At 38.6% G+C, this 24,899-nt stretch overlaps 1 protein-coding gene across 4 annotated transcripts in view; it reads left to right on the top strand.

The window, feature by feature from the left end:
* The window catches only part of Ppt1 (Palmitoyl-protein thioesterase 1), a 482,953-nt gene that overhangs the window by 32,989 nt on the left and 425,065 nt on the right, over window positions 1–24,899 (top strand). For 3 of the 4 annotated variants that reach the window (XM_076768402.1, XM_076768417.1, XM_076768410.1), the window contains one exon: window positions 14,060–14,175. In XM_076768402.1, the coding sequence (XP_076624517.1) occupies window positions 14,070–14,175 (106 nt within the window). In that variant the 5' untranslated portion in view covers window positions 14,060–14,069. Of the gene's footprint in view, window positions 1–13,617; window positions 13,808–14,059; window positions 14,176–24,899 lie in introns of those variants that run through there. The other variant, XM_076768425.1, reaches the window with a different exon arrangement.

Below are 24,899 nucleotides of genomic sequence, written 5' to 3' on the forward strand. Positions count from 1 at the left end.
TTGATGACGTCAGTACCGTGAGAGAGTAGTGCGCTAAGAATCAGACGGAGAAAGACTGCCGAAATTTAGACAGCGCCGCGTAACGACTAATTAAAGTAACGCGGCCGCGTCTTCGGCTGTCAATCCGCGCAGTCCTACGTAGACTTCCAACTAGAGCAGATCGGCTCCCGATTGCACTCGAACGGAAAGATTTACAAAAGGAAAGTTCGAATTGTTTGATATTCAGAACGATTCTGCCTGTAGTTAAAGGGTGTAAAGAGTAGATGTTCAGTCTGGTGCGGGTCCACTGATTGACCTCGCACAGCTGAGAATTCGATAAAACTCGAGAAAAGTGTGGAAATAATCCGCCTTTTCCTTGACAAACGGATCGGTTTAGATTCGGTCAAGTACGCCCCGGAATCTTGTATGGGATTTCCCAAATCGAGATTCCACGAAATCAGTCCTGCGACAGGAGATCGAGAAAATACACCAGCAAGGTGTTCGATATCCTGTGGAGTGATCGAGAATATACACCAGTAAGGAGTTCGATCCCTCCGTGCAGAATTGAGCGGTCGTCTCGATCGTATAAACGATCGAGGCATAAGGAAGTTGGCAAAAATTACGCTTCAATTTTCTTGTGATTACCGCCAGGCTGAGGAGACACCAAAGGAAGGCACCTACGTGGTGAACCATCCAGGTGGGTCCATTGTAGTCGGGTCGACGTCCACAAAGGACGTCTGACTTTTCCGGTCTGCGAGTCCTTACTCCTACAGATCCCGTCGGTGTAACGTTTAGAAGAGCACCTGTGCGGAGGAGTAACGGAGTCGTGGGTCAGGCCCCCACGTGGTTCGAATACTGCTAAGTGCAACGAATAGATGTGCAACGTGCAGTGAACCACGTGCAGTTGGGCTCCGTAGTGCAACCCCTGACCAATAAGTCGTCTGTTGAAGCAGCCAAGAGCAGCCACAGTTCGACGGTTGGGCTGTTGCACTGCACTGCGTTTCGGCGCATAGACTCAGTGGACAGACTCACGGGAAAAGTGCATTTGGAGCCTTACAACCTCCACTTGCAATCCCGTCCACAAGGTAATCGACTGCAAACGGCGTAGATACGGAATTTATTCTTTATCAAAAGCCAAAATTATAAATACAGTCCACTAGCGAGCTCGTATATTACGAGCGAGCGTAATTCTCCGCTCCTATACATTCGATTCCCGAAGCCAGGAGCGTGAGGACACAAACGCGGCATAGATACGTATAACGTGTTTACGTGTGTCTAACACATAGCCGTGTTTTTCTGATTATAGGAACCTTGGCCTACCTCAACCCGGCGCGTTCGGCGACCGGCAGAGACGAGGCAGGCAACGTCCCAGCACGATTATAGACAATCACAATTTATTTCGGTTTTCGATTGTTATTTTTATTTCAATTTTACGTTTGTAATAAAAGGTCGGCGTAGAAGGCCGACGAAAAGAAAACCAGACGTCCGTAATAATTTTCCCTAAAAACTCCTATACCTCTATCCGGACCTCGTCGTTAGAAGCATCAGCTTTTTCATCAGTGGACCCGCACCAGACTGAACATCTACTCTTTACACCCTTTAACTACAGGCAGAATCGTTCTGAATATCAAACAATTCGAACTTTCCCTTTGTAAATCTTCCCGTTCGAGTGCAATCGGGAGCCGATCCGCTCTAGTTGGAAGTCTACGTAGGACTGCGCGGATTGACAGTCGAAGACGCGGCCGCGTTACTTTAATTAGTCGTTACGCGGCGCTGTCTAAATTTCGGCAGTCTTTCTCCGTCTGATTCTTAGCGCACTACTCTCTCACGGTACTGACGTCATCAACACCGTTAGCACACTCGAATCGAAGGTAATGAGCCGTTACCGATGCCAGAAAAACTAGTAATACACGCGTTTTTCTATCACTGTTTGCTGTACAAATCCTATTAGAGATAATCTCCTTCGAATTGTACGTTAACAGGATTAACGGTAATCGCGGCCGAGGACAATCGCTCGGCATTATGCAAATCTTTAAACAATCGGGATTCTCGAAAATTTTGGGATCATTTTCATTAGTATAGTTTCATAAATTCGTTAGTATAGAGTTATTGAATGTTGGGAAATGAAGTGGAAGTAATGCACCGAATACGTAATAATTATATTTTATTTTGAATTTTCATGTAAAAAAGCCAACTTCTCTACATTTTCAGATAATAGTCTTGTTCTAGTAGATGTGACAATATTTCTAGTCGTGGAGAACAGTCTTTCGCTCGTTCTTTGGGTGGTAGGGATAACCATATATCGTTGTGCTGCTTTTCTTAATATAGGAAACCTTCTATTATTCTTTTCCCACCAACTTGTAATGTTGCTCTTTTTCGGTATATTATTTTCTTCGAAATATATTCGGATTTCTACATCTTTACGTTGGGGAAAGTTATCTTTTTTGCTACTTGTATTTTGCTTTTTATTTCCAAGTTTATCATCAAAAAATCGGAACAATTTTGATTTTGATTCATCTATAGAATAAAATATTTAAATATTTAAATAAACGCATTTTAGAATTTCTAAAATTACTGATTTATGTACACTTTTAAAAACGTACCATTATCATTATATTTTACAGCTGATGTATGCTCAGTATTATTAGTGTCAGTATCAAACGCAATGTTCTCTTTCAAGCAATTAATTGTTTCATATCTTTGTTCAGATTGCAAAAGACGATGTTTAAATTGTGGATCCAGTAATTGCGTATACCAAGATGTTATCTTTTTTAGTATGCTCAAAATGTTTCTGAAAATACATTATATTTTACATAACTTTTAGAATTGTTTTAACAAATAACTTATTTTCAGCTCAATAGTAAAATAATATTACTCGTCATTCAATACACAGATGTTGGCACATTTCATTTATTATTTTGTCTTGCGTTTCATATGTCGAATATATCTTCATTAATCCAATATACATTGGAATATAGTGCGACAATGTCGGATATGTTTCCCCGCACATTAATTCGGTCACATCTTTCAAGGGTTCTAATACGTTTATTAATGCTTCTGCGAATTCCCACTCTTCATTGCATAAATTTTCAGGCATATCTATTTTGCACAAGATCAAACTCAATGATCTTCGTAATATAATTAATCTTCTTAACATTATATGTATATGTTATTTTTGTCCAACGTAAAATGTGGCACAAGTGGAAGGTCCAATATAATAATTTTGGAAGCACACGGTACCTTATTACACATCCGTATTTTATTCTACATTGTTACACGCACGTCTGAACAGCACGCCGGCCATCGCAAGAGAGAGCAAGCCCGGGGCCCAACGCAAGGTGTCGCTCCTAACACGCAGTGTGTAGAGTAGTACGGTTGCGGCAGCCCTACTCTACCTTATCCGGCAGTCTGCTTTGCGTTGGTGTAATGGTTCGTACGGAGAATAAAACACTCGTTACGGGTTTTATGAATTTATTCGTGAACAACGATGAACAAAAAAACCAAGTCCCAATGGCGGTCGGGTACGCTCTCTCCACGCAGTCTTCGCTCGTCTCTTCCTCCACTCTCTCAGTCTAGGGTTACGCGGCGCTAGTCCCTACAAGCGCTCGCGAGTGTCACACGATTCATTAGCGTGCGACGTTTAACTATCTCTAACAATATATATTTATTGTAAACCCATTCCTGTCCTAAACTCCAGGAATTTGACTGCTGGTATTGGTTTTGTTAAAATATCGGCCAGTTGATTACCTGTAGGAACATATTTCAATTTTATTACATTTCTTTCAATCTGCTCTCTTGAAAAATGGTATTTTATGTTGATATGTTTAGACCTTTTGTCATCAGTAGGATTATTTGCTATGCTAATACAGCCACTATTATCCTCGTAAATAATAATTGGTTTTGAAATATTTAAATTCATACTGCATGCTAGTGATCTTAGCCACAATGCTTCTTTAACAGCTTCAAAAAGAGCCATGTATTCAGCCTCGGTAGATGAGGTTGCTACTGATACCTGTCTCCTGGTATTCCAGCAAATAGTACAACATTCAAACAATTTGTATAGATAACTTGTAGTGCTTTTTCTGTCATTTTTGTCGTTTCCTCCTCTATCAGAATCGACATAACCGCTTAAAATATTATCATAATTACCTCGAACAAAAGTTAATTTAATATTAATTGATCCTTTAAGATATCTGTCGAGAAAGATATTTGAAGCGCCCGCTTATTCCAAATGGTTGACTGTTTTCCTCTAATGTGTGTATATGTGTGTGGTATATAAGCGCCTGAGACGAATGCGTGTTCCTTCTTCGTACCGCAGTGTTTGCATAGAAAATTACCATGTACAATATATTAATCCGCGTCTAATTAAATTGAACGTTCCACATATTAATAAAAGTGTATCTTTATTAACCACCCATACGTATATTTGACAACAATATCTTAGTACTCTTTTTAAACATATCCACAATTCTTTGTTATTTTTATTTAAATATCTATTTAAAATACTAACTGACATGGAGCATCATATTTTTATTAGAGTTTAGAGGTGTATAATCTAGCTTGTTTTCAAGAGGTGTACTGACAGGTTTACATCCTGACATATTAAATTTATTCAAAATTGTTTGAATATATGCACTCTGATTCATGGTTATTTTATCTCCACTCCTTTCTATTTTTATACCCAGAAATAGTTTAATATCCTTTAAATCTACCATACTAAATCTATTCATTAGATAATTTTTGAACAGAAAGCAAAACGATTTGAAATTTTTTTTTTGCTGAAAAATTTCAGCACCTACCCGATTTTTTTTCTCGAAAGTGGATAGGATTTCATAGGTATGTGTATTCACCAAAAATGATTGTAATTGACCCCCGCAACCAAAAATAATTTTTCCAGAACGATTTGAAATTTTTTAATTTAATTGTTAATAACTTTTTAACGAAGCCTCCATCAACAAATTGGTATTCTTGATTTTCGTCTTATTTTGGCCTCTAGAATCCCCCATTAAAATTTTTCCCAGGGGCAGCCGAACACCCTGTATACATCTATCTACTAAGGAATTTTAAAAACCTTTACTTGTAAGTGTTTGATCAAAAACTTCAAACCAGCATTTTGCTGCCTACTGCAATCCATATACAGGATGTTCGACCACCCCTGGGAAAAATTTTAATGGGGGATTCTAGAGGCCAAAATAAGACGAAAATCAAGAATACCAATTTGTTGATGGAGGCTTCGTTAAAAAGTTATTAACAATTAAATTAAAAAATTTAACATACCCCCGAAATCTTGCGCATTTTCGAGAAAAAAATTCAGTATGGGCGGAACTTTAAACGTCAATAACTTTTTAACGAAGCCTCCATCAACAAATTGGTATTCTTGATTTTCGTCCTACTTTGTCCTCTAGAATCTCCCATTACAATTTTTCCCAGGAGTGGCTGAACACCCTGTATAGCTTTGTTTAATTTACAAACTTGATTGTCTCTATTTTCAATTCCCTCGGGAACTTTCATATATATTTCCTCTTTCAGTATACCATTCAGAAAAGCAGTTTTTACGTCCATATGATGAACTAATAAATTAAATTGATTTGAAAATATTACTATGAATCTGAAATTTGATATTCTGGCAACTGGTGCAAATGTTTCGTCATAATCTACTAAATATTTTTGACTGAAACCTCTAGTAACAAGACGGGATTTATACTTTGATGGGTTTCTAAACTTGTCGTTTTTAATAACAAATACCCATTTACAGTCTATAATATTTTTATTTCCAGGTCTTGGCACTGATGTCCAAGTATTATTAATTAAGAGAGAATTAATTTCATCTTTGACTGCTTGTTCCCACTGAAGTCTATCGTCTCTATTCTCAATTTCATGATATGAAGCAGGCATTTTGTAAATAAGAGATTGAGCACACATGATGTAATCATTCTGCTCATCTATCTCATTATACGATATAGGTGAACGATGTTCGATCCTATCGCTCCTTTTTAATTCGGGGGATATTTGTCTTTTATTTTGATTACTATTTGATAAAGTGCCTTGTATTGTACATTTGTTTCGATTAGAGACTCATTGTGTCTATGACTTAATTTGGTATTTTTACTTATCCCGATTGTTTTTGATACTGATATATCTGATTTATTACTATCAAATTTATGAGACTCTATTGATTTTGACTGCACGTCAGGTAAATCAATTTCAGACTGTACCTCTACAGGTCTGGATACCAAATCGGATTTATTATGGGAGTTTTCAGAATTAATCCCTTCAGGCTGTACTATTACAGGCCTGGATATCAAGAAATTAGTCTCATCTACAATTACATCTCCAATTATAACAAATTTACCACCTTCCACGTTTCATACTTTATACCCATTCGGTTCATACCCAACTATAATGCCCTTCCAAGATTTTTCATCGAATTTTAATCGTCTAGTTTTATTATGTACATATGTATACTGTTGAACCGAAAATTTTTAAGTATTCTAATTTAGGTTTTCTACTGTGCCACAATTCATATGGTGTTTTCGACTTTTTTAAAGCCTTAGTTGGAATTATATTTATTAATAATGTAGCGGTAAGGACAGCTTCACCCCAGAAAGCTTTTTCTATTCCAGCCCCTGCTATCATTGCACGAGCGTTTTCAGTTATTGTCCTTACCATTCGCTCCGACACACCATTTAATTGTGGAGTTCTTGGAACGGTTACATAGTAACTAATACCTTTCTCGACACAATATTCTTTCATATCATTTGACAAATATTCTCTCCCGTTATCACAGTACACATTTACGATTTTTAAATTGAAATGAGCTTCACTCTTTGCCACATAAAACTGAAAATATGACGCAATAATGAGTAAATTCATCTACAAAAAGAACAAAGTAATTTCTATTATTAATTGTCGAAGGAGTGATTGGACCGCAAACATCTGAATGTATAACGAACAGTGGTCGTTTAATATGATTTTTATCTTTTGCCCTTCTGAATGATAATCGTGCTTGTTTCCGATATACAGGGTGTCCCGTAAATAGTGTAAGGGCCGGAAATGTGGGGTAGCTGAGACGATTCTGAACAACAATTTCCTTTGCAAAAATGTCGGATGGAGCTTCGTTTTTGAATTATTAACGAAAAACACTGACGAATCATGGCGCGCGCCTGCCGCGCGCTCAGGGCCGTCCGAACTAAGAGAGCCACCGTGTCGGATAGGTAGCAAGATGTGCATCGGAGATACGTCGAGGAACGAATACAAATAATTAAAAATACTACCACCGCAACTGTTACCTCTGCGGATTGGATAAATCAGCCAGCTAAATCAAATTTATTAATTATTTGTATTCGCTGTTTCCAAGGAAGAAGGAATAAAATGTGGGAAGATGCTCTCGGAATTTTTAGGAAATTAATTCTTCGCACCTGAGTAACGCTTCTCGCCAGAGTGTGTTAAAATTAAAATAAGAATTATTTTCAGAAAATTAAAATAAATACGGTAAGAACCATTTGTAATCGTTTGTTATTAAAAACTGTACTGGAAAAGCAGGCTGGATTTGTGCATACCGAAACATTCCTCGAATGCAAAGACTTTAATAGAGAAATAATTGAAATTCGACTTACCCATTTACTAGCAAGTTGCTCTGCTGCGCTGACAATAAGGCCCGGTTAGTGCACTCCTGTCGATCACGGAAAGGTCGAAGACCCCAATAAAAATCAGCTGATGGGACGGCCCGGTCACTGCACCCGCTTCTTACCCCGAAAATGTAAAAGTGAAAAGTGCTAGTGACCGTGCTGTGAAGTGTTTTCGGGGTAAGAAGCGAGTGCAGTGACTGGGCCGTCCCATCAGCTGATTTTTATTGGGGTCTTCGACCTTTCCATGATTGACAGGGGTGCACTAACCGGCCCTATTGCAACTTGCAAGTAAATGGGTAAGGCGAATTTCAATTAATTCTCTATTAACCCCTTGCATGCGAAGAATGTTTCGGTACGCACAAATCCAGCCTGCTTTTCCAGTACAGTTTTTAATAACAAACGATTACAAATGGTTCTTACCGTATTTATTTTAATTTTCTGAAAATAATTCTTATTTTAATTATAACACACTCTGGCGAGAAGCGTCACTCGGGTGCGAAGGATTAATTTCCTAAACATTCCGAGAGCATCTTCCCACATTTTATTCCTTCTTCCTTGGAAACAGCGAATACAAATAATTAATAAATTCGATTTAGCTGGCTGATTTATCCAATCCGCAGAGGTAACAGTTGCAGTGGTAGTATTTTTAATTATTTGTATTCGTTCCTCGACGTATCTCCGATGCACATCTTGCTACCTACCCGACACGGTGGTTCTCTTAGTTCGGACGGCCCTGAGCGCGCGGCAGGCGCGCGCCGTGATTCGTCAGTGTTTTTCGTTAATAATTCAAAAACGAAGCTCCATCCGACATTTTTGCAAAGGAAATTGTTGTTCAGAATCGTCTCAGCTACCCCACATTTCCGGCTCTTACACTATTTACGGGACACCCTGTATACAAGCTTCGCACAATTTATCATTAACTTTAACCTTTTCTATTTGCTTTATATCCTCAACCATTTCTTTATCCTTTAACTCTAGAAATTTAGACTTTCCAATGTGGCCTAGCCATTGATGCCACAAATCATAATTATCTTTTTCGGTATTATTTACTTTAACTACTGAATTTGCTTCATTTGAACTAACTATGAATTCTATTTCGATTAAATTATTTAGTGGCTTACCTGTCATGATGACTTTATCACTTTTACCTATTTAACGCCTCTTTGATCGAAAGTAATCGTCATTCCGGCCTGCTGTATCCTTCGAACTGACAACAGATTGTACAATCTCAAAAGAGAGACAAAAGAGAGCTCCGAAATTAAATCACCAAATATAGTAAAATGTCTTATCAATGGTGTTTCACTTTTTAATTTTAAACTTAATAATTTTTTTCTTAATGCTAATTGTGTGGCCATTCGTAGACCCTTTTGAGTCCTATTCCACTTAGACTAAACAGCAACTGTGAATAAAGAAAACTCGTCGGGCAAGTTTTGACATGCCCTTCTGGATTTTCATAAGACAGGTTGAATCTTATTTAACGTAAGGTGTTTGCATTTCCATAAGTGGACAAAAATCCGAGGCTATCGATAACGTCGGTAAGTAGAATTTTTCATGCTGCGTGAGAACCACTAGCACTGGCCTGCCGCAACCTTCCGCGCGAACGCAGCTGTACGCAGATTGCCATTCTACAGGCGGAACTTTAAACGTTAATAACTTTGTAACGAAGCCTCCATCAACTAATTGGTATTCTTGATTTTCGTCTTATTTTGGCCTCTAGAATCGCTCATGTAAATTTTTCCCAGGGGTGGCCGAACACCCTGTATATACACTCCTCGAACAATTTTCCAATATCCCAGTTGTCTAAGGCAGGGCCTGCTAGGAAGCCTTACTGATGAGTCCACTAGCAGGCCCGGACGAAACGCGCCCACTCCTTTCCTTTTCTGTCCTCCTACGATTCTCACGAGACCCACTCCGCAGCGAAATAGCGTCACATTTGACTTAACAAAATAATTTAAATAATTTAAATAATTTTTCAATTTCCCTCCTTCCATTAGGATGTAAAAAATCATTACCACACGCTCCGTATATTAAAACGTCCACATTCGTCTTACTTTTTTTTTTTATTTTCCACTGAATTCATTAGTGAAAAATGGAATACATTAAATTGACTGCTATTCATGCAATAGAATTGTATTTTTAATTATTGCCCTTAAAAACCTACGGACACTAGGCTATGTATGTATGTACGTATGTATGTAATGTCCAGATCCTGGATTACAATTACAATTCGACAATCAAAAAACGTCGGTTAAACCATCGCGTGACCGATAGAAAAACGGACCATTTCTTGTACGGTGTTGTTCCTAGTTTACGCGACATTCCAGAGTCTTCTCTGCGGCGTAATACGTTCCGGGAACAATACTAAAGTCGAGATATTCGAACCATACGTTCCCGTGCAGAACTCGGTCAACGCGTCGAACGAACCATTTTGGAAAGTAACAAAATCACACTGATTTTCTTTCCACTTAATTAAATAGCAACCGGTGGCTGAGAAATACCGAGCTTACACTCTTATAGTGATTGGTTACAGCCATCGGTGCTAAATAAACACGTACCGCATGAGTAAATAGTCGTGTAGGAGGTATCGAGAGAATTTCTCGATCCTCCCTTGATTATTGCACGGTGCTAAAATCCACCTATAGGGGCCTTCTTGGCATATTCCCTGTGTGGAATCGCCGTCCTCCAAGGTCGAGTCAGTGCTTGGGATCACACCCACATAGGGGCCTTTTAGGGTATTCCTTGGGTAGACTCCCAGCAGACTTCAACCTGCTCGAGCGTGGTTTGTAAATCGCCAGTGTGTACGAACACTAGGCGTAGAACGACGCTCAAAGGGCAACGTGGTGTAACGACCTGAAGAGCCGCGGAGCGGACAATATTCGGAGCCTTACAACCTCTGCCTGTTGTCCACTCCAGCAATAATCAAACCCTGCAGACAAGGGAAAATCGAGATTAGAATCTCGCCTTCCCATATTACAATCGAACGTTTCTCGATCATACGGGAAACGTTCAATCATACAGTCCACTAATACAGCTGTGTATCGCTGTGTAAGAATCCCGCTCCTGTTTACCATAAACGGAGTATGGGGCGTGTGGATTAGAGCGAGTCAGACAACGCAACGAGCATTGTCAGGTATTTACAGCCGGATTTCAGTCTTTCTTTTGTTACAGAAGACCGAGTCGAGAGCCGCAAGTTGTTTTTCCGAGCCACAAGATTCGGGTTTTTCCTGCAATTTTTTTAAATACCTTAATAAATATAATTTTTTATTTTAATTTCCTTCAATTTTGTTTATTTTCATTTTGTTTTAAGATAAACGGCTTAGTCGGTTGACTAGGTGAAGGAAATTTTATAGGTGTACGATTCACTTTCCCCCACAATTCCAATCCCTCGAAATTCGGACTCAACGTTAAAGGGTGAGAGATCAGGTCCCGGGAGAAAACCACTGACCGACTCGCACCTATTTTAACAAAATTCATTTAGCCGTTTAAATGCAATCATGTTAATAGCATAGGAACAAAAAAAATTTCTTTTTTTTTAATAGTCACAATATGCTCAGGGGGTTTTAAAACGTGTATTTCCGTTAAAAAAAATTTCGAAATTTTTTGTCCCATTATGGTACCTTCCTTATACCTTAGATAGATTGGAAAGTAAAAATGCTGAGGCAGTCGAGACTTGGAATCGTATGCCGATTATCGCGAGGTCGTATTTCAGCTGTTTCTCTTTTACAAGAGCAAGAAGGAAAGACACACACTAGCGTTCTTTATCGATTTCCCGAAGTTGGGCGAAGTGCCAAGGTTACGTAGAGGTGGCTCGTGCGGTAGTATATGCCTGCTATCCCCACCACTCCGTTAGACGCTAAGGAAGTTCGTCGCCACTATTGTCGATTTCGATGCACTCAATTATGCCCAATCTGGCCACATTGGTTCGTGCTCGTCCATCACTGGCGTCACTCTTAATCTGGATTCTGCAGTGAGCAGATCGAAATACGATCACGCTCCGCAAAATTCCACGAACCTCTGAATAGTTCCGAGTTATTCGAACTTTCCTTGAGACAGTTGAATGAGGAAGTGCAAGTTGACTCCTACGGATTGTGAAACAATCTCGTACCGTGAACACATCCGTGGTCCCGTTCGCAAATTAACCGATAAGGTCGTTTCCACAGCCCGATTAAAAACTATAACATTTCGTTGATTTTCATCCAAGATTTCTATATCAACAGTAGCTACAGTTCACTTTGATTTGAATTCACCCACGTATCGCTGCAATCAGCGGTCGTGTGAGAGGTATCGAGAGTGACTCTCGGTCCTCACTTGACCAGTCGAACGGTTTTAAAGTCGTGGAAGACTCGAGATTGAATCTCGTCTTCCCCAAACTGCAATCAAACGTTTCCCAATTTAAAGGAAACGTATACACATACAGTCTGCTAGCTTAGCTGCGTATAGCTGCGGCTGAGCTCCCCCCTCCTGAATGCGACAAGCACAACCAGGAGCATGAGGAATAAAACGAGACGCACAACGTGGCTAACGTTGTCAAGTATTTAACGCCTAGTTTTGTCTCTCTTCTGCTACAGAATAACGCGACGCGAGCCGTCAGGCCAAACGACGCGATGGTTTTTTTCTAGACGTCAGCTAGGCGTTTGGTTTTTTCTCCTGTTTCTTATATTTATTGTATTTAAGAGTCAAATTTAAGAAATAAATGACTTAATCTTATAAGACGGCTAAGATAAAATATATTCAACATGCACCGATTATTTTTCCAGCGTCTTTTCCCTCGTGATCCGGACCCCGTTAGACTAGGTGTTCAAATAAACATTTGAACCCTCCCTATTCTAACAAATCAAAATAACGACTAATCGAATAAAACAGAATCGAAATACATACTTCTCGCAGCAGATTCCATTATGAACAACAAATTATCACTTGTACAATAAAAATGCAATTATCTTTCACCAATGACGAATGTCAACTAACCTCTTAGTTATCTCATTTATTTGTCTAATTATACAATTTCCTACTTTACTATGGATTGTAAAACACGTCTACAAATTTTATTTTTATCAACAGAAAAGACAATTTTCTTTAGGACAATGCACTGTGTGACAGTCCGGTGTTGTTATATAGCCACTCGATGGCGGCGAAGGGAGAGGCGAGGAAAAAGAACGCGTTTATCGTTTGGTTTTTTGTTTCCTTCTATCTCTGCTTTTGCTGCTACAGGAGTTTCTCATGCTGAGTGAGAACGATTGGTGAGGATCAACCGGTCACAACCAATCCTGTGCACGCAGCTGTTCGCAGATTGCAGACCTATAGGTGAATCTTTAACTGTAAATAATGTTTCGGTATTTAATGTTGAACAGAAATATAAACTCTTACATCTATTACATATTGTTAGCAAAAATCATCTACGCTAGCACCAAAACTGTCTGGTAACCACAATATATGCAGCAAACAGCTTCGGACGCACGTGCTTGACCCGTTCTCTTCCGAACCCAACCACAGTCTCTCCTCTCTATCCTCGCTCATGCATGCTCCTTCCGCGTTTTTTTTTTTTTTTTTTTTTTTGTACGTGGGGAAATCCTCATAGACAGCCGCGGGCCCATCCGGAAGGAGGGCTGACGGGTAGTGCCGGACTCTTACCGGCTAAAACCCCACGGCACTCCTCCCAGCGCATTTCCACTCAACCGCAGGCGCCTGGTCACCAGATCCCGTGGCCACGTTGGCCGCAGGACTCATCCGCAGCCAACTGGCCAACCTTAGGTAAAACCCGCGGCAAATATCTCATGCCTCAAGCCTCTCTCACACACGCAACACATTCATACTGGTGTTTGGTCCGCGGGAGCTTTCGCTCCGACCTCCGGGATGCTATGCGAGGATTCGGCCACCAGCCTTCTCAGGTTGATGACCTCATCCCAGTGTCCCATCCCAACGGCTGCCCCTATCTGCCATCTGGGGACGCGTCACGTAGGGATTCACCTCCCCAGCCGCCTGGATAACCAGACGGGTGTGTGGAACCCTAGACGGTCTGGGTCAGACCTAACTCAGAACACCAGTCAAGACGTACGCAATAAAGTTATAGGTTCGCTTGATCTATAAGCCTTACTTGCAAGGACGAACGAGTAGTAAAAGCACAAGATGTCTTGCAACTTCATGAAATAATTTTGAAAGATGACTGCTGCAACATCGAATGACGTATAAGTTTATTGCTGGTACGTGCTTCGAAAAAGATTTGGTTTTTAAACGTTTGAGGGGTTTGGAGTAGAATGGGAAATAATTTTGAATGCGTGAAAGTTTGGAACTGAACAGTCCCTAAATGAAATGTCAAATAGAGCAATCTACCGTCAAATAAGCAATCTCGGTTAGATAAACTTCGATCGCAAAGTATTAATATAAAAAAAGACATATGTAAGAATATAATATCAATAAACTGACGCTAATTAAGTTTTTTTGTTTTTTTTTAGGAATTGTATAATGATTGCATTGGACAAACATACTTCTCTGCTATTCTTCCTTTTATGCATTTGGAAATTTAATGCCATTGAAAGTTCTCCACCGGTAGTTTTATGGCATGGAATGGGTAAAAATCTATACTACTTTTAATCTATATTACTTTTAAGTGATATGCATGTGTACTTTGTTCTATATTTGTCAAACATTTATACAACAAAATTATAATAAGAAAAGTATATACAAGAATTAGGTGTGCGAATAAGTTCGATACTTTTCTAACAAATCTAAACATTTATTGACGAAAAATTATTTATATGTAATGTAATCAGTCAAGTATGTATACCTTATCATTTTCGATAACCTTGCCCCATTTTTCAAGCAGATGGTGAATATTCTCACGAGAAAATTAAGGCGATTTTTAAGTCGATCCATTTTCAGACTTCGTTGATCAAATAAAAATGTGAGTCAATGAAATGATGTTGCAGTGATCGGAATTGGTGATAATCTGATAGTGTTTGGTCCGGTGAATACATCGCACATGAGAGAACTATCCAGCTTAATGTATAATGGTCTTTTGATTCTTTTATGATATATGGTTGAGCGTTTTCTGGCTAGAGTATAACTTGACCGGTTCCGTTGATAATATATGGCCTTTTCCAATTTAGCTAGCCATTCAAACGAATGAGTTGCTATTGGTAACACTCTACAGGGTGTTCACGTTAAATTTGACCAGCATTTTTCTCACAAACTGTAAGAATATGAAAAAAACGAAAAAGGAACAAGTTGTAATATATTTTATGCACAATGAAGTGAATGAGACCAATTTTTTATATGTGTAATATTTTTTGAGAAATGATGGTGACCTTCAATTTTTTAAATTAAATGATATACTTCTTTTTAGTCAGCATGAAAACGGTTCTCAAGACAAATTCAAATATGTCACACATGACCTTTAAGGTCACGCAAGGTCGGGAATGAAGAAAATAAATCGAAAAATGCTGAGTATTGTACTTACTAGTGTATTGTCATTGATGACTACATATCGTGTTCAATGTGATTTCTATTGACTGTCTCAATGTTTATTTATATTTTCTATATTATAGACGTAAGCGTTACCCTGAATGCGTAGGTACAGTACCTATCTGTGAAGAATATATCGTTTAAAGTGTACAATAATATTTTATAACTATGTATCATTATTCCAAGTGTTACGTATGCTGAACGTTTCGAAAACGCCCTGCTACTTATCTACCCTATGGAATGTAGAGTCAATTCTTACAAGATGCAGCTACTCGGTGACTAACGCAATTCGGAGATTACCGAATGTGGTAATGTCTAACGTGCATCTGAATCCTCCCCCACGGATTTTTGGGTATATAAACCCCTTTATTTTCTTACTCTGGGGATCATAATCGTACCGTCACGTTTAGTGTCAATTCCACGTCTCTCGTTACGCGTATACGATTTTTGATAGTCAGTTGTATTTCGTGAGATCGGGCTACAGTACCCTTTCGTATCAATATTAAACCATATAGAATCCGTGAACCGGCATAAATTCTATTACGGCCATTATTTTCAACCGACTTACCCCCGCATCGCCAGTGCGTCAACACCGTGCAAGATCATTTCAGGTAAATATAATCATTCTTTGATCGCGACATAAGATACACGAAACACTTGTATTTTACTTGTTGGTTTAAGAATATATCTACTGTCATTATTAAATCAGAGTTATCCAACTTCTTTAACCCATAATTATATAAAGCGATTATTATTAGTTAAACGTTCCCATAATAATATAACCTTACCGCTCGGGTTATATTATATTTAATATTTCAAAGTTACGAGTTCAATTAACATATCCTAAATCCAAATACAAATTCTTACAACCTAGTGGCTCCTCGACTTCGCATCGAGTTTATCCACGCAATCTATTACCATCCTAGTTAGCGACTCCCTGATTACGCATCAGGTTCGTCCGCATCCTACAGCTCCCTGATTTCGCATCAGGTTCGTCTGTGATTTATCCAACCTCCCAGCAGCTCCTCGATTACCCATCGAGTTCGTCTGCGTTTGTTCCAACCTCCTAGCAGCTCCCCGATTTCGCATTGGGATCGTCTGCGTCGTTATCAACAATCCTAGTGACTCCCTGATTTCGCATCGGGTTCGTTCACAACGTTTCACCCTCCTACGGCTCCCTGATTTCGCATCAGGTTCGTCCTCATTATCAACTATCCTAGCGGCTCCCCGATTTCGCATCGAATTCTTCCGTGTATCTAACTAACAAATTGATACCATATTCCATACTCTTTCACACTCGTAGGCTACACGCGCTGCACGGCCCTGGCTCGTAACACAAGTAAAAAAAAAATACATATGTTAAATATTTTTTTTGAGAGTAATAAAAGTAAAAGAAAAAGTAAATTGATGTGCAATCAAAGATATCCAGATAGAATTCCAAGTGAAAATCAGTTTGTCAATGTTTACAAGTGTTTTATTAAGGAAAGATCTGTGCAAAGAAAAGGTTGTACACAGTTGAAATTTCCCAAAAGAAAACATTTGGAAGTATCTTTGCATTTTCAAGAAGATCCATGTGCATCCTCAAGAAATATGGCCAGACTATTCTTTATTTCTGTTTCATCGGTTTATAAGATTTAAAAATTGTATGATTATAAACTGTTTAAATATTACACTGTTCAAGGTCTGCAGGAACCTCATTTTCCAAGGCGTATTGAATTTTGTGAGTCATTCATAAGAAATAATTTGAACGACTGTAACTTTTATAGAAAAATTTTGTGAACTGATGAGTCAAGTTTTGACAATAACATGATGTGCAATTTACATAATGTCCATTTTTAAAAAACTCAAAATACAAAAATTAGAAAAGAAACAAATTTTTAAGTACAATTTAAAATTAACGTTTGGTGCGAAATTATTGACAATATGTTTCAAGATCCTTATTTTTATACTGGAACATTGAATGGATACAAATATTTACAATTTTTACGTCACTAGATTTTTGTTATGGGGTGACATTAAAGATATCGTTTATATCACATTGGTAAGAAATTTAAATGATCTAAAAATGAGAATCACTGAAGCGTACGTGTTTAAATATCGCGTTAATTGACGGATTTGAGAACCGTTTAGAGAAATATCCAATTTAACGTGAACTATAACTGAGAGCCATATATTCCTCGTACGGTATTGTTTTCCGTGTACGCGACATTCCAGAGACTCTCTGATGCGTAGATCGGTACATGGAACGATATAGGTTAGAAAAACCATACACGAGTTTTGTTTACTCTCAGTCACGTGATCGACCCAACAACGTTTACTTGGGATCGATCGTTGAAGATCTATAGACAGAGCGGGTATCGACATATTAAAATTCAGAAGAGATAGACATTGAAGAGCAGAGATAGCGCCGCGAGGTGATAATTTCCCCTCTCGTGGCCACGACTGCGGATGTCTGTTCGCTTCTTAACACTCGAAAAGCTGGTTCCGCAGCGAGCAGATCGACTACCGATTCCGCTCCGCGACTAAGCCAGATTCTCCGAAAAAAGATCTGAGAATACTCGAACGTTTCGTTGAGACTGTCTTATTGCTGCTCGCAATTAATTAAATCGGTGTGGCATTTTACCAGCCCCGATTAACGACTGTACAATCTCGCCGAGTTTCACGTAACGCTTGAGCTACGCGGTTGTGCGAGGCGAATCGAGGAAAACTCGGTTCACGCTTGTCGAGATTTCAGTCTAAATTTAAAGACTGTGGGTTTTCGTTCGATTTTTCACGTATCGCTGCAAGCAACGATCGTGTGAGACGAAACGAGGAAAATCCTCGTTTCCCGCCCGTCGAAACTCCAGTCCCAGCCAAGGGCTACGGCCCACTCAGTTCTGACGGTTCCACGGACTGCTGCATTTGACGCGGTCGTGTGAGGCTGACTTTCTAACGTCTTGCTGCAATCAGCGGTCGTCGGAAGTCCAGTCCCAGCCAGTGGTTACGGCCCACTCAGTACTGACTTTTCCACGGCCTGCTGTAAACAGCGGTCAAGTGAGGCTGATTTTCTTCACGTAACGCTTGAGCTACGCGGTCGTGTAAGAGCCAATTGCCGCACGGACTGATGCTTTTGACGCGGTCGTACTAGACTTGAATTGTCCGCACAGTTTTGGATATCACCCCTAGGGTGGCCTTTGGCCGATACCCTATGTGGGCTTGCCGTTTCTTGTGTCGCAGCTTGGGAAAATCCGGAACTCCTAGCTTACAACCTGCTCGAGCGACGCTCATTGATCGCCAGTGAGTACGTACCCTGTGCGTAGAGCGTCGCATAAAGAGCACCTTGGTGTAAGCACCTTTAAACGTAAAACGCTACTTACGTCGTTAAGGGCTACATCACACCGCGTCTTGTACGCATACGAGAGCGGCGAGAAACTGCTTTGTTTGAAATTGGGCAGCATTTGGAGCCTTACAATCTCCACCTGTTGTCCGTTCCTGCGGCATTCAACCCTCGCAAAAAAGCGGAGAATTGAGAAATTAAATCTCTTCTTCCACACTGCGATAAAACGGTTCTAGATTTATGAGAACGTTCATATATTCAGTCCACACAGACATAGCCGCGTAGAGTAGCGTCTGAGATCCCCGCTCCTGAGTGCTACTAGCACAGACAGGAACGTGCGAGATAAAGCGAGACGGGCAACGCGACAAGCGTTACAAGGTATTTAAACCCAGCCTTGTCTGTCCTTGTTACAGAGCAACACATCGCGAGCTGAGGCACAAGCAGCGCCAGGTTTTTTCCCCCAGACGTCTGGCCGACGTCTAGGTGGTTTTTTTCCTTTTCCTTTAAATTATCTTTCGATAATTAAAAATAAATAAACGGCTTGGCCAATAAAATATTTCATAAAATGTAATACAAGTGCACCAATTTTTAATATACTTTTTCCAAGAGTCCTTTCCCTCGTAATCCGGATCCCCGTTAGGCCATAAAAGCCCTCGGTCTAACAGTATACATCCATACCTAGTAAGACATTAGCAAAGAGTACTAAGAACGTAATCGAAAGAGTTTAGAAGTGCATTATTAATAACGGGAGTCACATTGAACATGACATGTAGCCCCCTCAATACAACATAGTAGTAAGCACAATACTCAGCATTTTTCAGTTTATTTTCTCCATTCCTGACCTTGCGTGACCTTAAAGGTCATAGTATGTGACACGTTTGAATTTGTCATCACAACCGCTTTCATGCTGAGTAAAAAAAAAATCATTCAATTTAAAAAATTGATAGTTACCTTCGTTTCGTCAAATTTAATACGATTCAAATTGTAACGCTTGGTGAAAAGAGTTCTGTGCTAAATTTCGACGGGATTAGACAACAGGAACACGTACCGCATTTAAATTAGAGTTTTTAAATTTGTATGATTTCGTATTAGAGTCAGATGCATTTGTACCGTCTTATACCAAAGTTGTCGACTGATTTTTTCAGTGAAATTATAATTCCTTACATCTAAAACAATAACGTGAGTGTGATTTCATTATTATATTTAGAATCCTATAAAATACTCCAACATCTGGAGTAGACAAGTATAGTGCATGTAACATTGAAGAATAAATTTGTTTATTACAGATGTATTTTTAACAGAAAGTACGAAACGTAGTCAAAAAAATAAAAAATGATTAAAAAATGGTGAAAAAGCTTTATATTGCCTTAATTTCTTACGTGATCATGTTCATATTTTTACAGCTATAGCGTAACATTATGTCTATTAATGCGTAATTCTTTCAGATTTTTTGAAAAAGTGTTTTTGGAAAAATTGTTAAAGAATTATTAATTCATATTTCCTAATTTTTCATACGGAAGAAGGCTGCACATTTTTTTAAAATAGATATAATTAAAATATATTTCTTTACATACTTCGTTAACTGGTCGCTATATGTAGTTTCAAATACGTGTGGTATCGAACTCCTGTTGATTAAAGCCGCCACGGCGCAGCGCGATGCGCTGATCATTTTGCTAAAATATCCGCTACACTGCCAACATTTTGTCTGAATCTGAACAATATTATGTACTGATAAACAGTACTGACCCAGTCGGCTAGCCAGGGTTCGGTGCGGTGAGTGACAGAGGTGATTGGGTCGGTGTCGATAAGCGTTTTATTGGACATTTAGGCGGAGGTTCACAAAACTTACTAGCTAACGCGGGGAATGGTCAGACCACCGACGAGGTATACGAGTAGACCTATCACCTAATGTATTTTTTCGGCCCGATTCTCTGGGGCTCTAGAGCCCCATTACCATTTCGGTGTCACTCGCAACGTTACCAACAGATTTAGAAATGAACAAAAGAGGAAGTGAGACAGAAAATGAAATTTCAGAAATTGTATTATTTTTTAACGAAATGAAAGCTGTACGGTCCATAATTGGACATTAATCGATTAATTTCATTGGAATAATCAGTCGATTAAGTTATTTAAAAATTTCAAGATTATTAAAATACCTAAGAATTTATCTCATTGATACGTACACCGCAAATCCTCCATTTTTTATTTTAAATTGTAATACATCATTTATTTAAAAAATAACTCGGCAAAAACGTATTTGCGCCTCGAAATCAGTATTATCAAACCGCGTATCGGGGGCCCCAGGAACTCCTCAATCCACTTTCGCACACTATGCCCAATTGCGTATACGTGAGCTCGTAAAGTTTCGGAAGAGGCGAGAAGAACAGGCTGATACTCGCTTTCCTTCTCGCTCATGCATCATTGACGTCGCTTACATTTCTCGAAAGCAGGCCTAGCATCGCCATAGATGCCAGATTCAGCACCCGGTGCGATACTCACACATGGCAGATCACGCGTACGTGAGCTCGTGGAGTTTCGGAAAGTCAACAAAGGCAAACTGACACATGCCCTCTTTCTCGATTATTCCGAAGTTGCCCGAAGTAATTTCGGACCGCCTCGTGGGAGTCGAGAGAGAAAGGCTCACATTTGCCTTCTCGCTCTTAACAACTGAAATCCGACCTCCCGTCTACGGCATTCGATTTGGAATCTCGAGCCGAGATCCTCGACTCCCAAGGCATTTTTACTTTCCAACCTGTGTATGTGCATATAAGCGAAGTACCCATAATGAAACAAAATTTTGTAAAATTTATTTTACGGAAATACACGTTTTAAGACCCCCTGATCATATTTTAATTATTGAAAAAAAAGAAATTTTTTTTTATTATTCCTATGTATGAGCGTACACATGTATATTATTAATACGATTGAGTATAAATGGTTGAATGAATTTACATGGAACTTTACATTTAAGTTTTATGTTCTCACTTCAAAGTCCGGTTAGACTTTGACTGTAATCAGCCCATGGATAATAATGAATATACCTCTTGTTTTATAGTTGTTCCGATACATAGGCGTAATTTATAAAAGATCTTTTAAATGTTTCATATAAATCTTGGGAAGAATTCAATTTTATGTAAAAAAAATTAAATAAACTTTTTCTCTATCTTCTCTAGAAAAGAAAAACTTAAATGAAATCTTCGTATGATGAAAAATCGTATTATTAATATACATATGTACACTCATACATGGGAATAATAAAAAAAATTTCTTCTTTTTCAATAATTAAAATATGATCAGGGGGTCTTAAAACGTGTATTTCCGTAAAATAAATTTTACAAAATTTTTTTTCATTATGGGTACTTTGCTTATATACACATACACAGGTTGGAAAGTAAAAATGCCTGGGCAGTCGAGAATCACAGCTCGAGATTCCAAATCGTACGCCGTAGACGGGAGGTCGGATTTCAGTTGTTAAGAGCGAGAAGACAAATATGAGCCTTTCTCACGAGGCGATCCGAAATTACTTCGGGCAACTTCGGAATAATCGAGAAAGAGGGCATGCGTCAGTTTGCCTTTGTCGATTTTCCGGAACTACACGAGCTCACGTACGCGTGATCTGGCATAGTGTGAGAAAGCACCTTCGGTGCTTTTCTGGGATCCCTGAGCATCGCCAATCGCCACACGTTCGAATCGTCAGTAAACGGCAACAGCCAACGTGACTGACAGACCTTACATTTCTCGAAATCGGACCTGGACGCTTTTTGAAGATTTATTGACTTTCCATACGAAGCGATCATGCACTATATACAGGGTGTTTGGCCACCCCTGGGAAAAATTTTAATAGAGGATTCTAGAGGCCAAAATAAGACGAAAATCAAGAATACCAATTTGTTAATGGAGGCTTCGTTAAAAAGTTATTAACAATTAAATTCAAAAATTTCAAATCGTTCTGGAAAAATTATTTTCGGCTGCGGGGATCAATTACAATAATTTTTTGTGAATACACATGTCTTCGATATCCTATCCACTTTCGAGAAAAAAAATCGGATAGGTGCTGAAATTTTTCGGCGAAAGAAAGACTTTTGAATCGTCTTGGAAAAATTATTTTTAGTTGCAGGAGTCAATTGCAAGCATTTTTGGTCAACAGACATACCCCCGAAATCCTACTCAGTTTCGAGAAAAAAATTCCTTAACGAAAATCTAATTTCTGGCCAGAAATGTCTGCCCGAATTTTTATGCGAATCTTTAAAACGTCATAACTCCTCAACGAATTGGACGATTTTAATGTTTAAAAAAGCAAACTACGGGTATTTTGATGGAGAATATGTACAAATCGCAAAAATATTCGAAAAGTTGGTTCTTGACCCCGCAAAATGAAAAAAACCCATAAAAATGGTCCAATTTTCAAACAGCCATAACTCCTACAATTGTGAATATATTTCAATGAAACTTTTTTCTGAAGTAGAGCTCATGGATACCTACAAAAAAGTATTAGACAACTTTTCTGTAGGGCGTCAAACAAAAATACTAAAAATGAAAACGGAATTTTTAACAAAAATCGACAAGGGGGGGGTAAGGTGCCTAAATTTTTCGACGAAAAAAAAAAATTTCAAATCGTTCTGAAAAAATTATTGTCGGTTCCGGGGGTCAATTGCAATCATTTTTGGTGAAAACACATACCTCCGAAATCCTGCGTATTTTTGAGAAAAAAATTCAGTACTGTCGGAACTTTAAACGTTAATAACTGTTTAACGAAGCCTTCATCAATAAATTGATATTTTTGATTTTTGTCTTATTTTGGCCTCTAGAATCCACCGTTAAAATTTTTCCCAGGGGTGGCCGAACACCCTGTATATAAGGTTGTATAGCTTTCGCCGTATACCTACTTTCTAATAATATGGGAAAATGTTTAAATATAAAAAAATGTAAGAATACTGTAGAATTTTTGCAATGGAGAATTATTGAAGGAAAATGAATTGATTATATCCATATGTATATATCGGACACATCCCTTGCAAACACGCCGCAAACAATGAGAAGAAAAATGCCAATCTGACTTTCTTAAAAACCCTGCAACTGATCTTTGGCTTGCAACTCGTCCTCCTTATTTAGCAATTATTATAAACGTAGACTCATTAAAATTCGTAGAAGTAACAAAATTATAGTCCTTTAAAGGGAAGAGTACCCAGCGGTTAATAATTATATCAGAAATTTTAAATGCGTTTTTCTTGAAACCATTTTTTCGAAACTGGCTGACATAATATCACAAATTCAAATTGATTAATGGATTTGAAATTTATAGAAACATGCCTGCAAATATAAATTAATTGGAAATAAAACAAGTTAATCTACATTCAAAAAAGAAAGGCTTGATGATCAATGGAGAAGACTGAAGGTGATTTTTCAAGTGTTTGAAATAAATTTTACATAATACAATTAACTATAATTTATCCCTATCTTCTGCAATATAGAAAAATTTTATATTGTATATTTAATTTTTATTTTGATTTTAATTTCAAGCTTTAGCCTTTGGATGACTATGTGGGGCAAACAAAACACGCATGCTGTTGCTAGGGGTCGTGTCTTTTTATTTCATACGGAACCTCGCGACTCTCTCCGTTATCCAACTAACGCGTTTCGCGTTTTCGATCGCCTCGCTCGCGTTTCTAGAAAACAAAAACCGATCCCCTATTTCGGGGGAACGTCCATGCGTCGCGTCCAACCATTGTTGCCGTAGCGAAATCGACTTTTTCACCTTCGCCTTCGAAAAAGATTAAGTAAAAGAGTTTCCTTCATTGAAAGAAGAAAAATTTTCCAGTCTTTTATTTTAATATGATTGATTTCAACGAATCAGCGTTTTTTTAAATTGCTAAACAAAGAGGACAAATAGGACAGTATTTCCAAATTTTTTCAGATTTAAAAATTTAAAATTATATTGAAATTCATTCGGTTGTTTAGACTCAATCGCATAAATAGTATAAATATATGAACGCACGTCCATAAGCATAGTAAAAAAATGTCTTTTTTTTAATAGTTAAAATATGATTAGGGAGTCTTGAAACGTGTATTTTCATAAAAAAAATTTTTGAAATTTTTTTTACATTATGGTATTTTGCTTATATGCGCATACATAGGTCGGAAAGTAAAAAATGTCTGGGCAGTCGAGATTCGATATCGCATGCCGTGATGCTAGGTCGAATTTCAGTTGTGTTCAGAGCAAGAAGGGTAGACTCACATTCGCCGCCTTTCTCGAATCTCCGAAGCTATACGAAACGCCAGAACTCATATACAAGGTGGTTGTGCATTGTGTGTGTAAGTGGAGGGGCAGTTTCCTTTGACCACAGGCTTGCCGTCTGATAATACTGCACTGCCAACTCACATGTATTTACGCACACACTACAGCTTTCTGCCCATCAATACTAATTCAGTGAATAGTTTCTCAACTGATCGCCATCCATGAGAAGAGGCCGCTAAAATCACCTCCGAATTTTCAGGTCGGTATGGCAGTCAGATTC

This window comes from Colletes latitarsis, chromosome 1, assembly GCF_051014445.1.
Source record: "Colletes latitarsis isolate SP2378_abdomen chromosome 1, iyColLati1, whole genome shotgun sequence".
Lineage (NCBI taxonomy): Eukaryota > Metazoa > Arthropoda > Insecta > Hymenoptera > Colletidae > Colletes > Colletes latitarsis.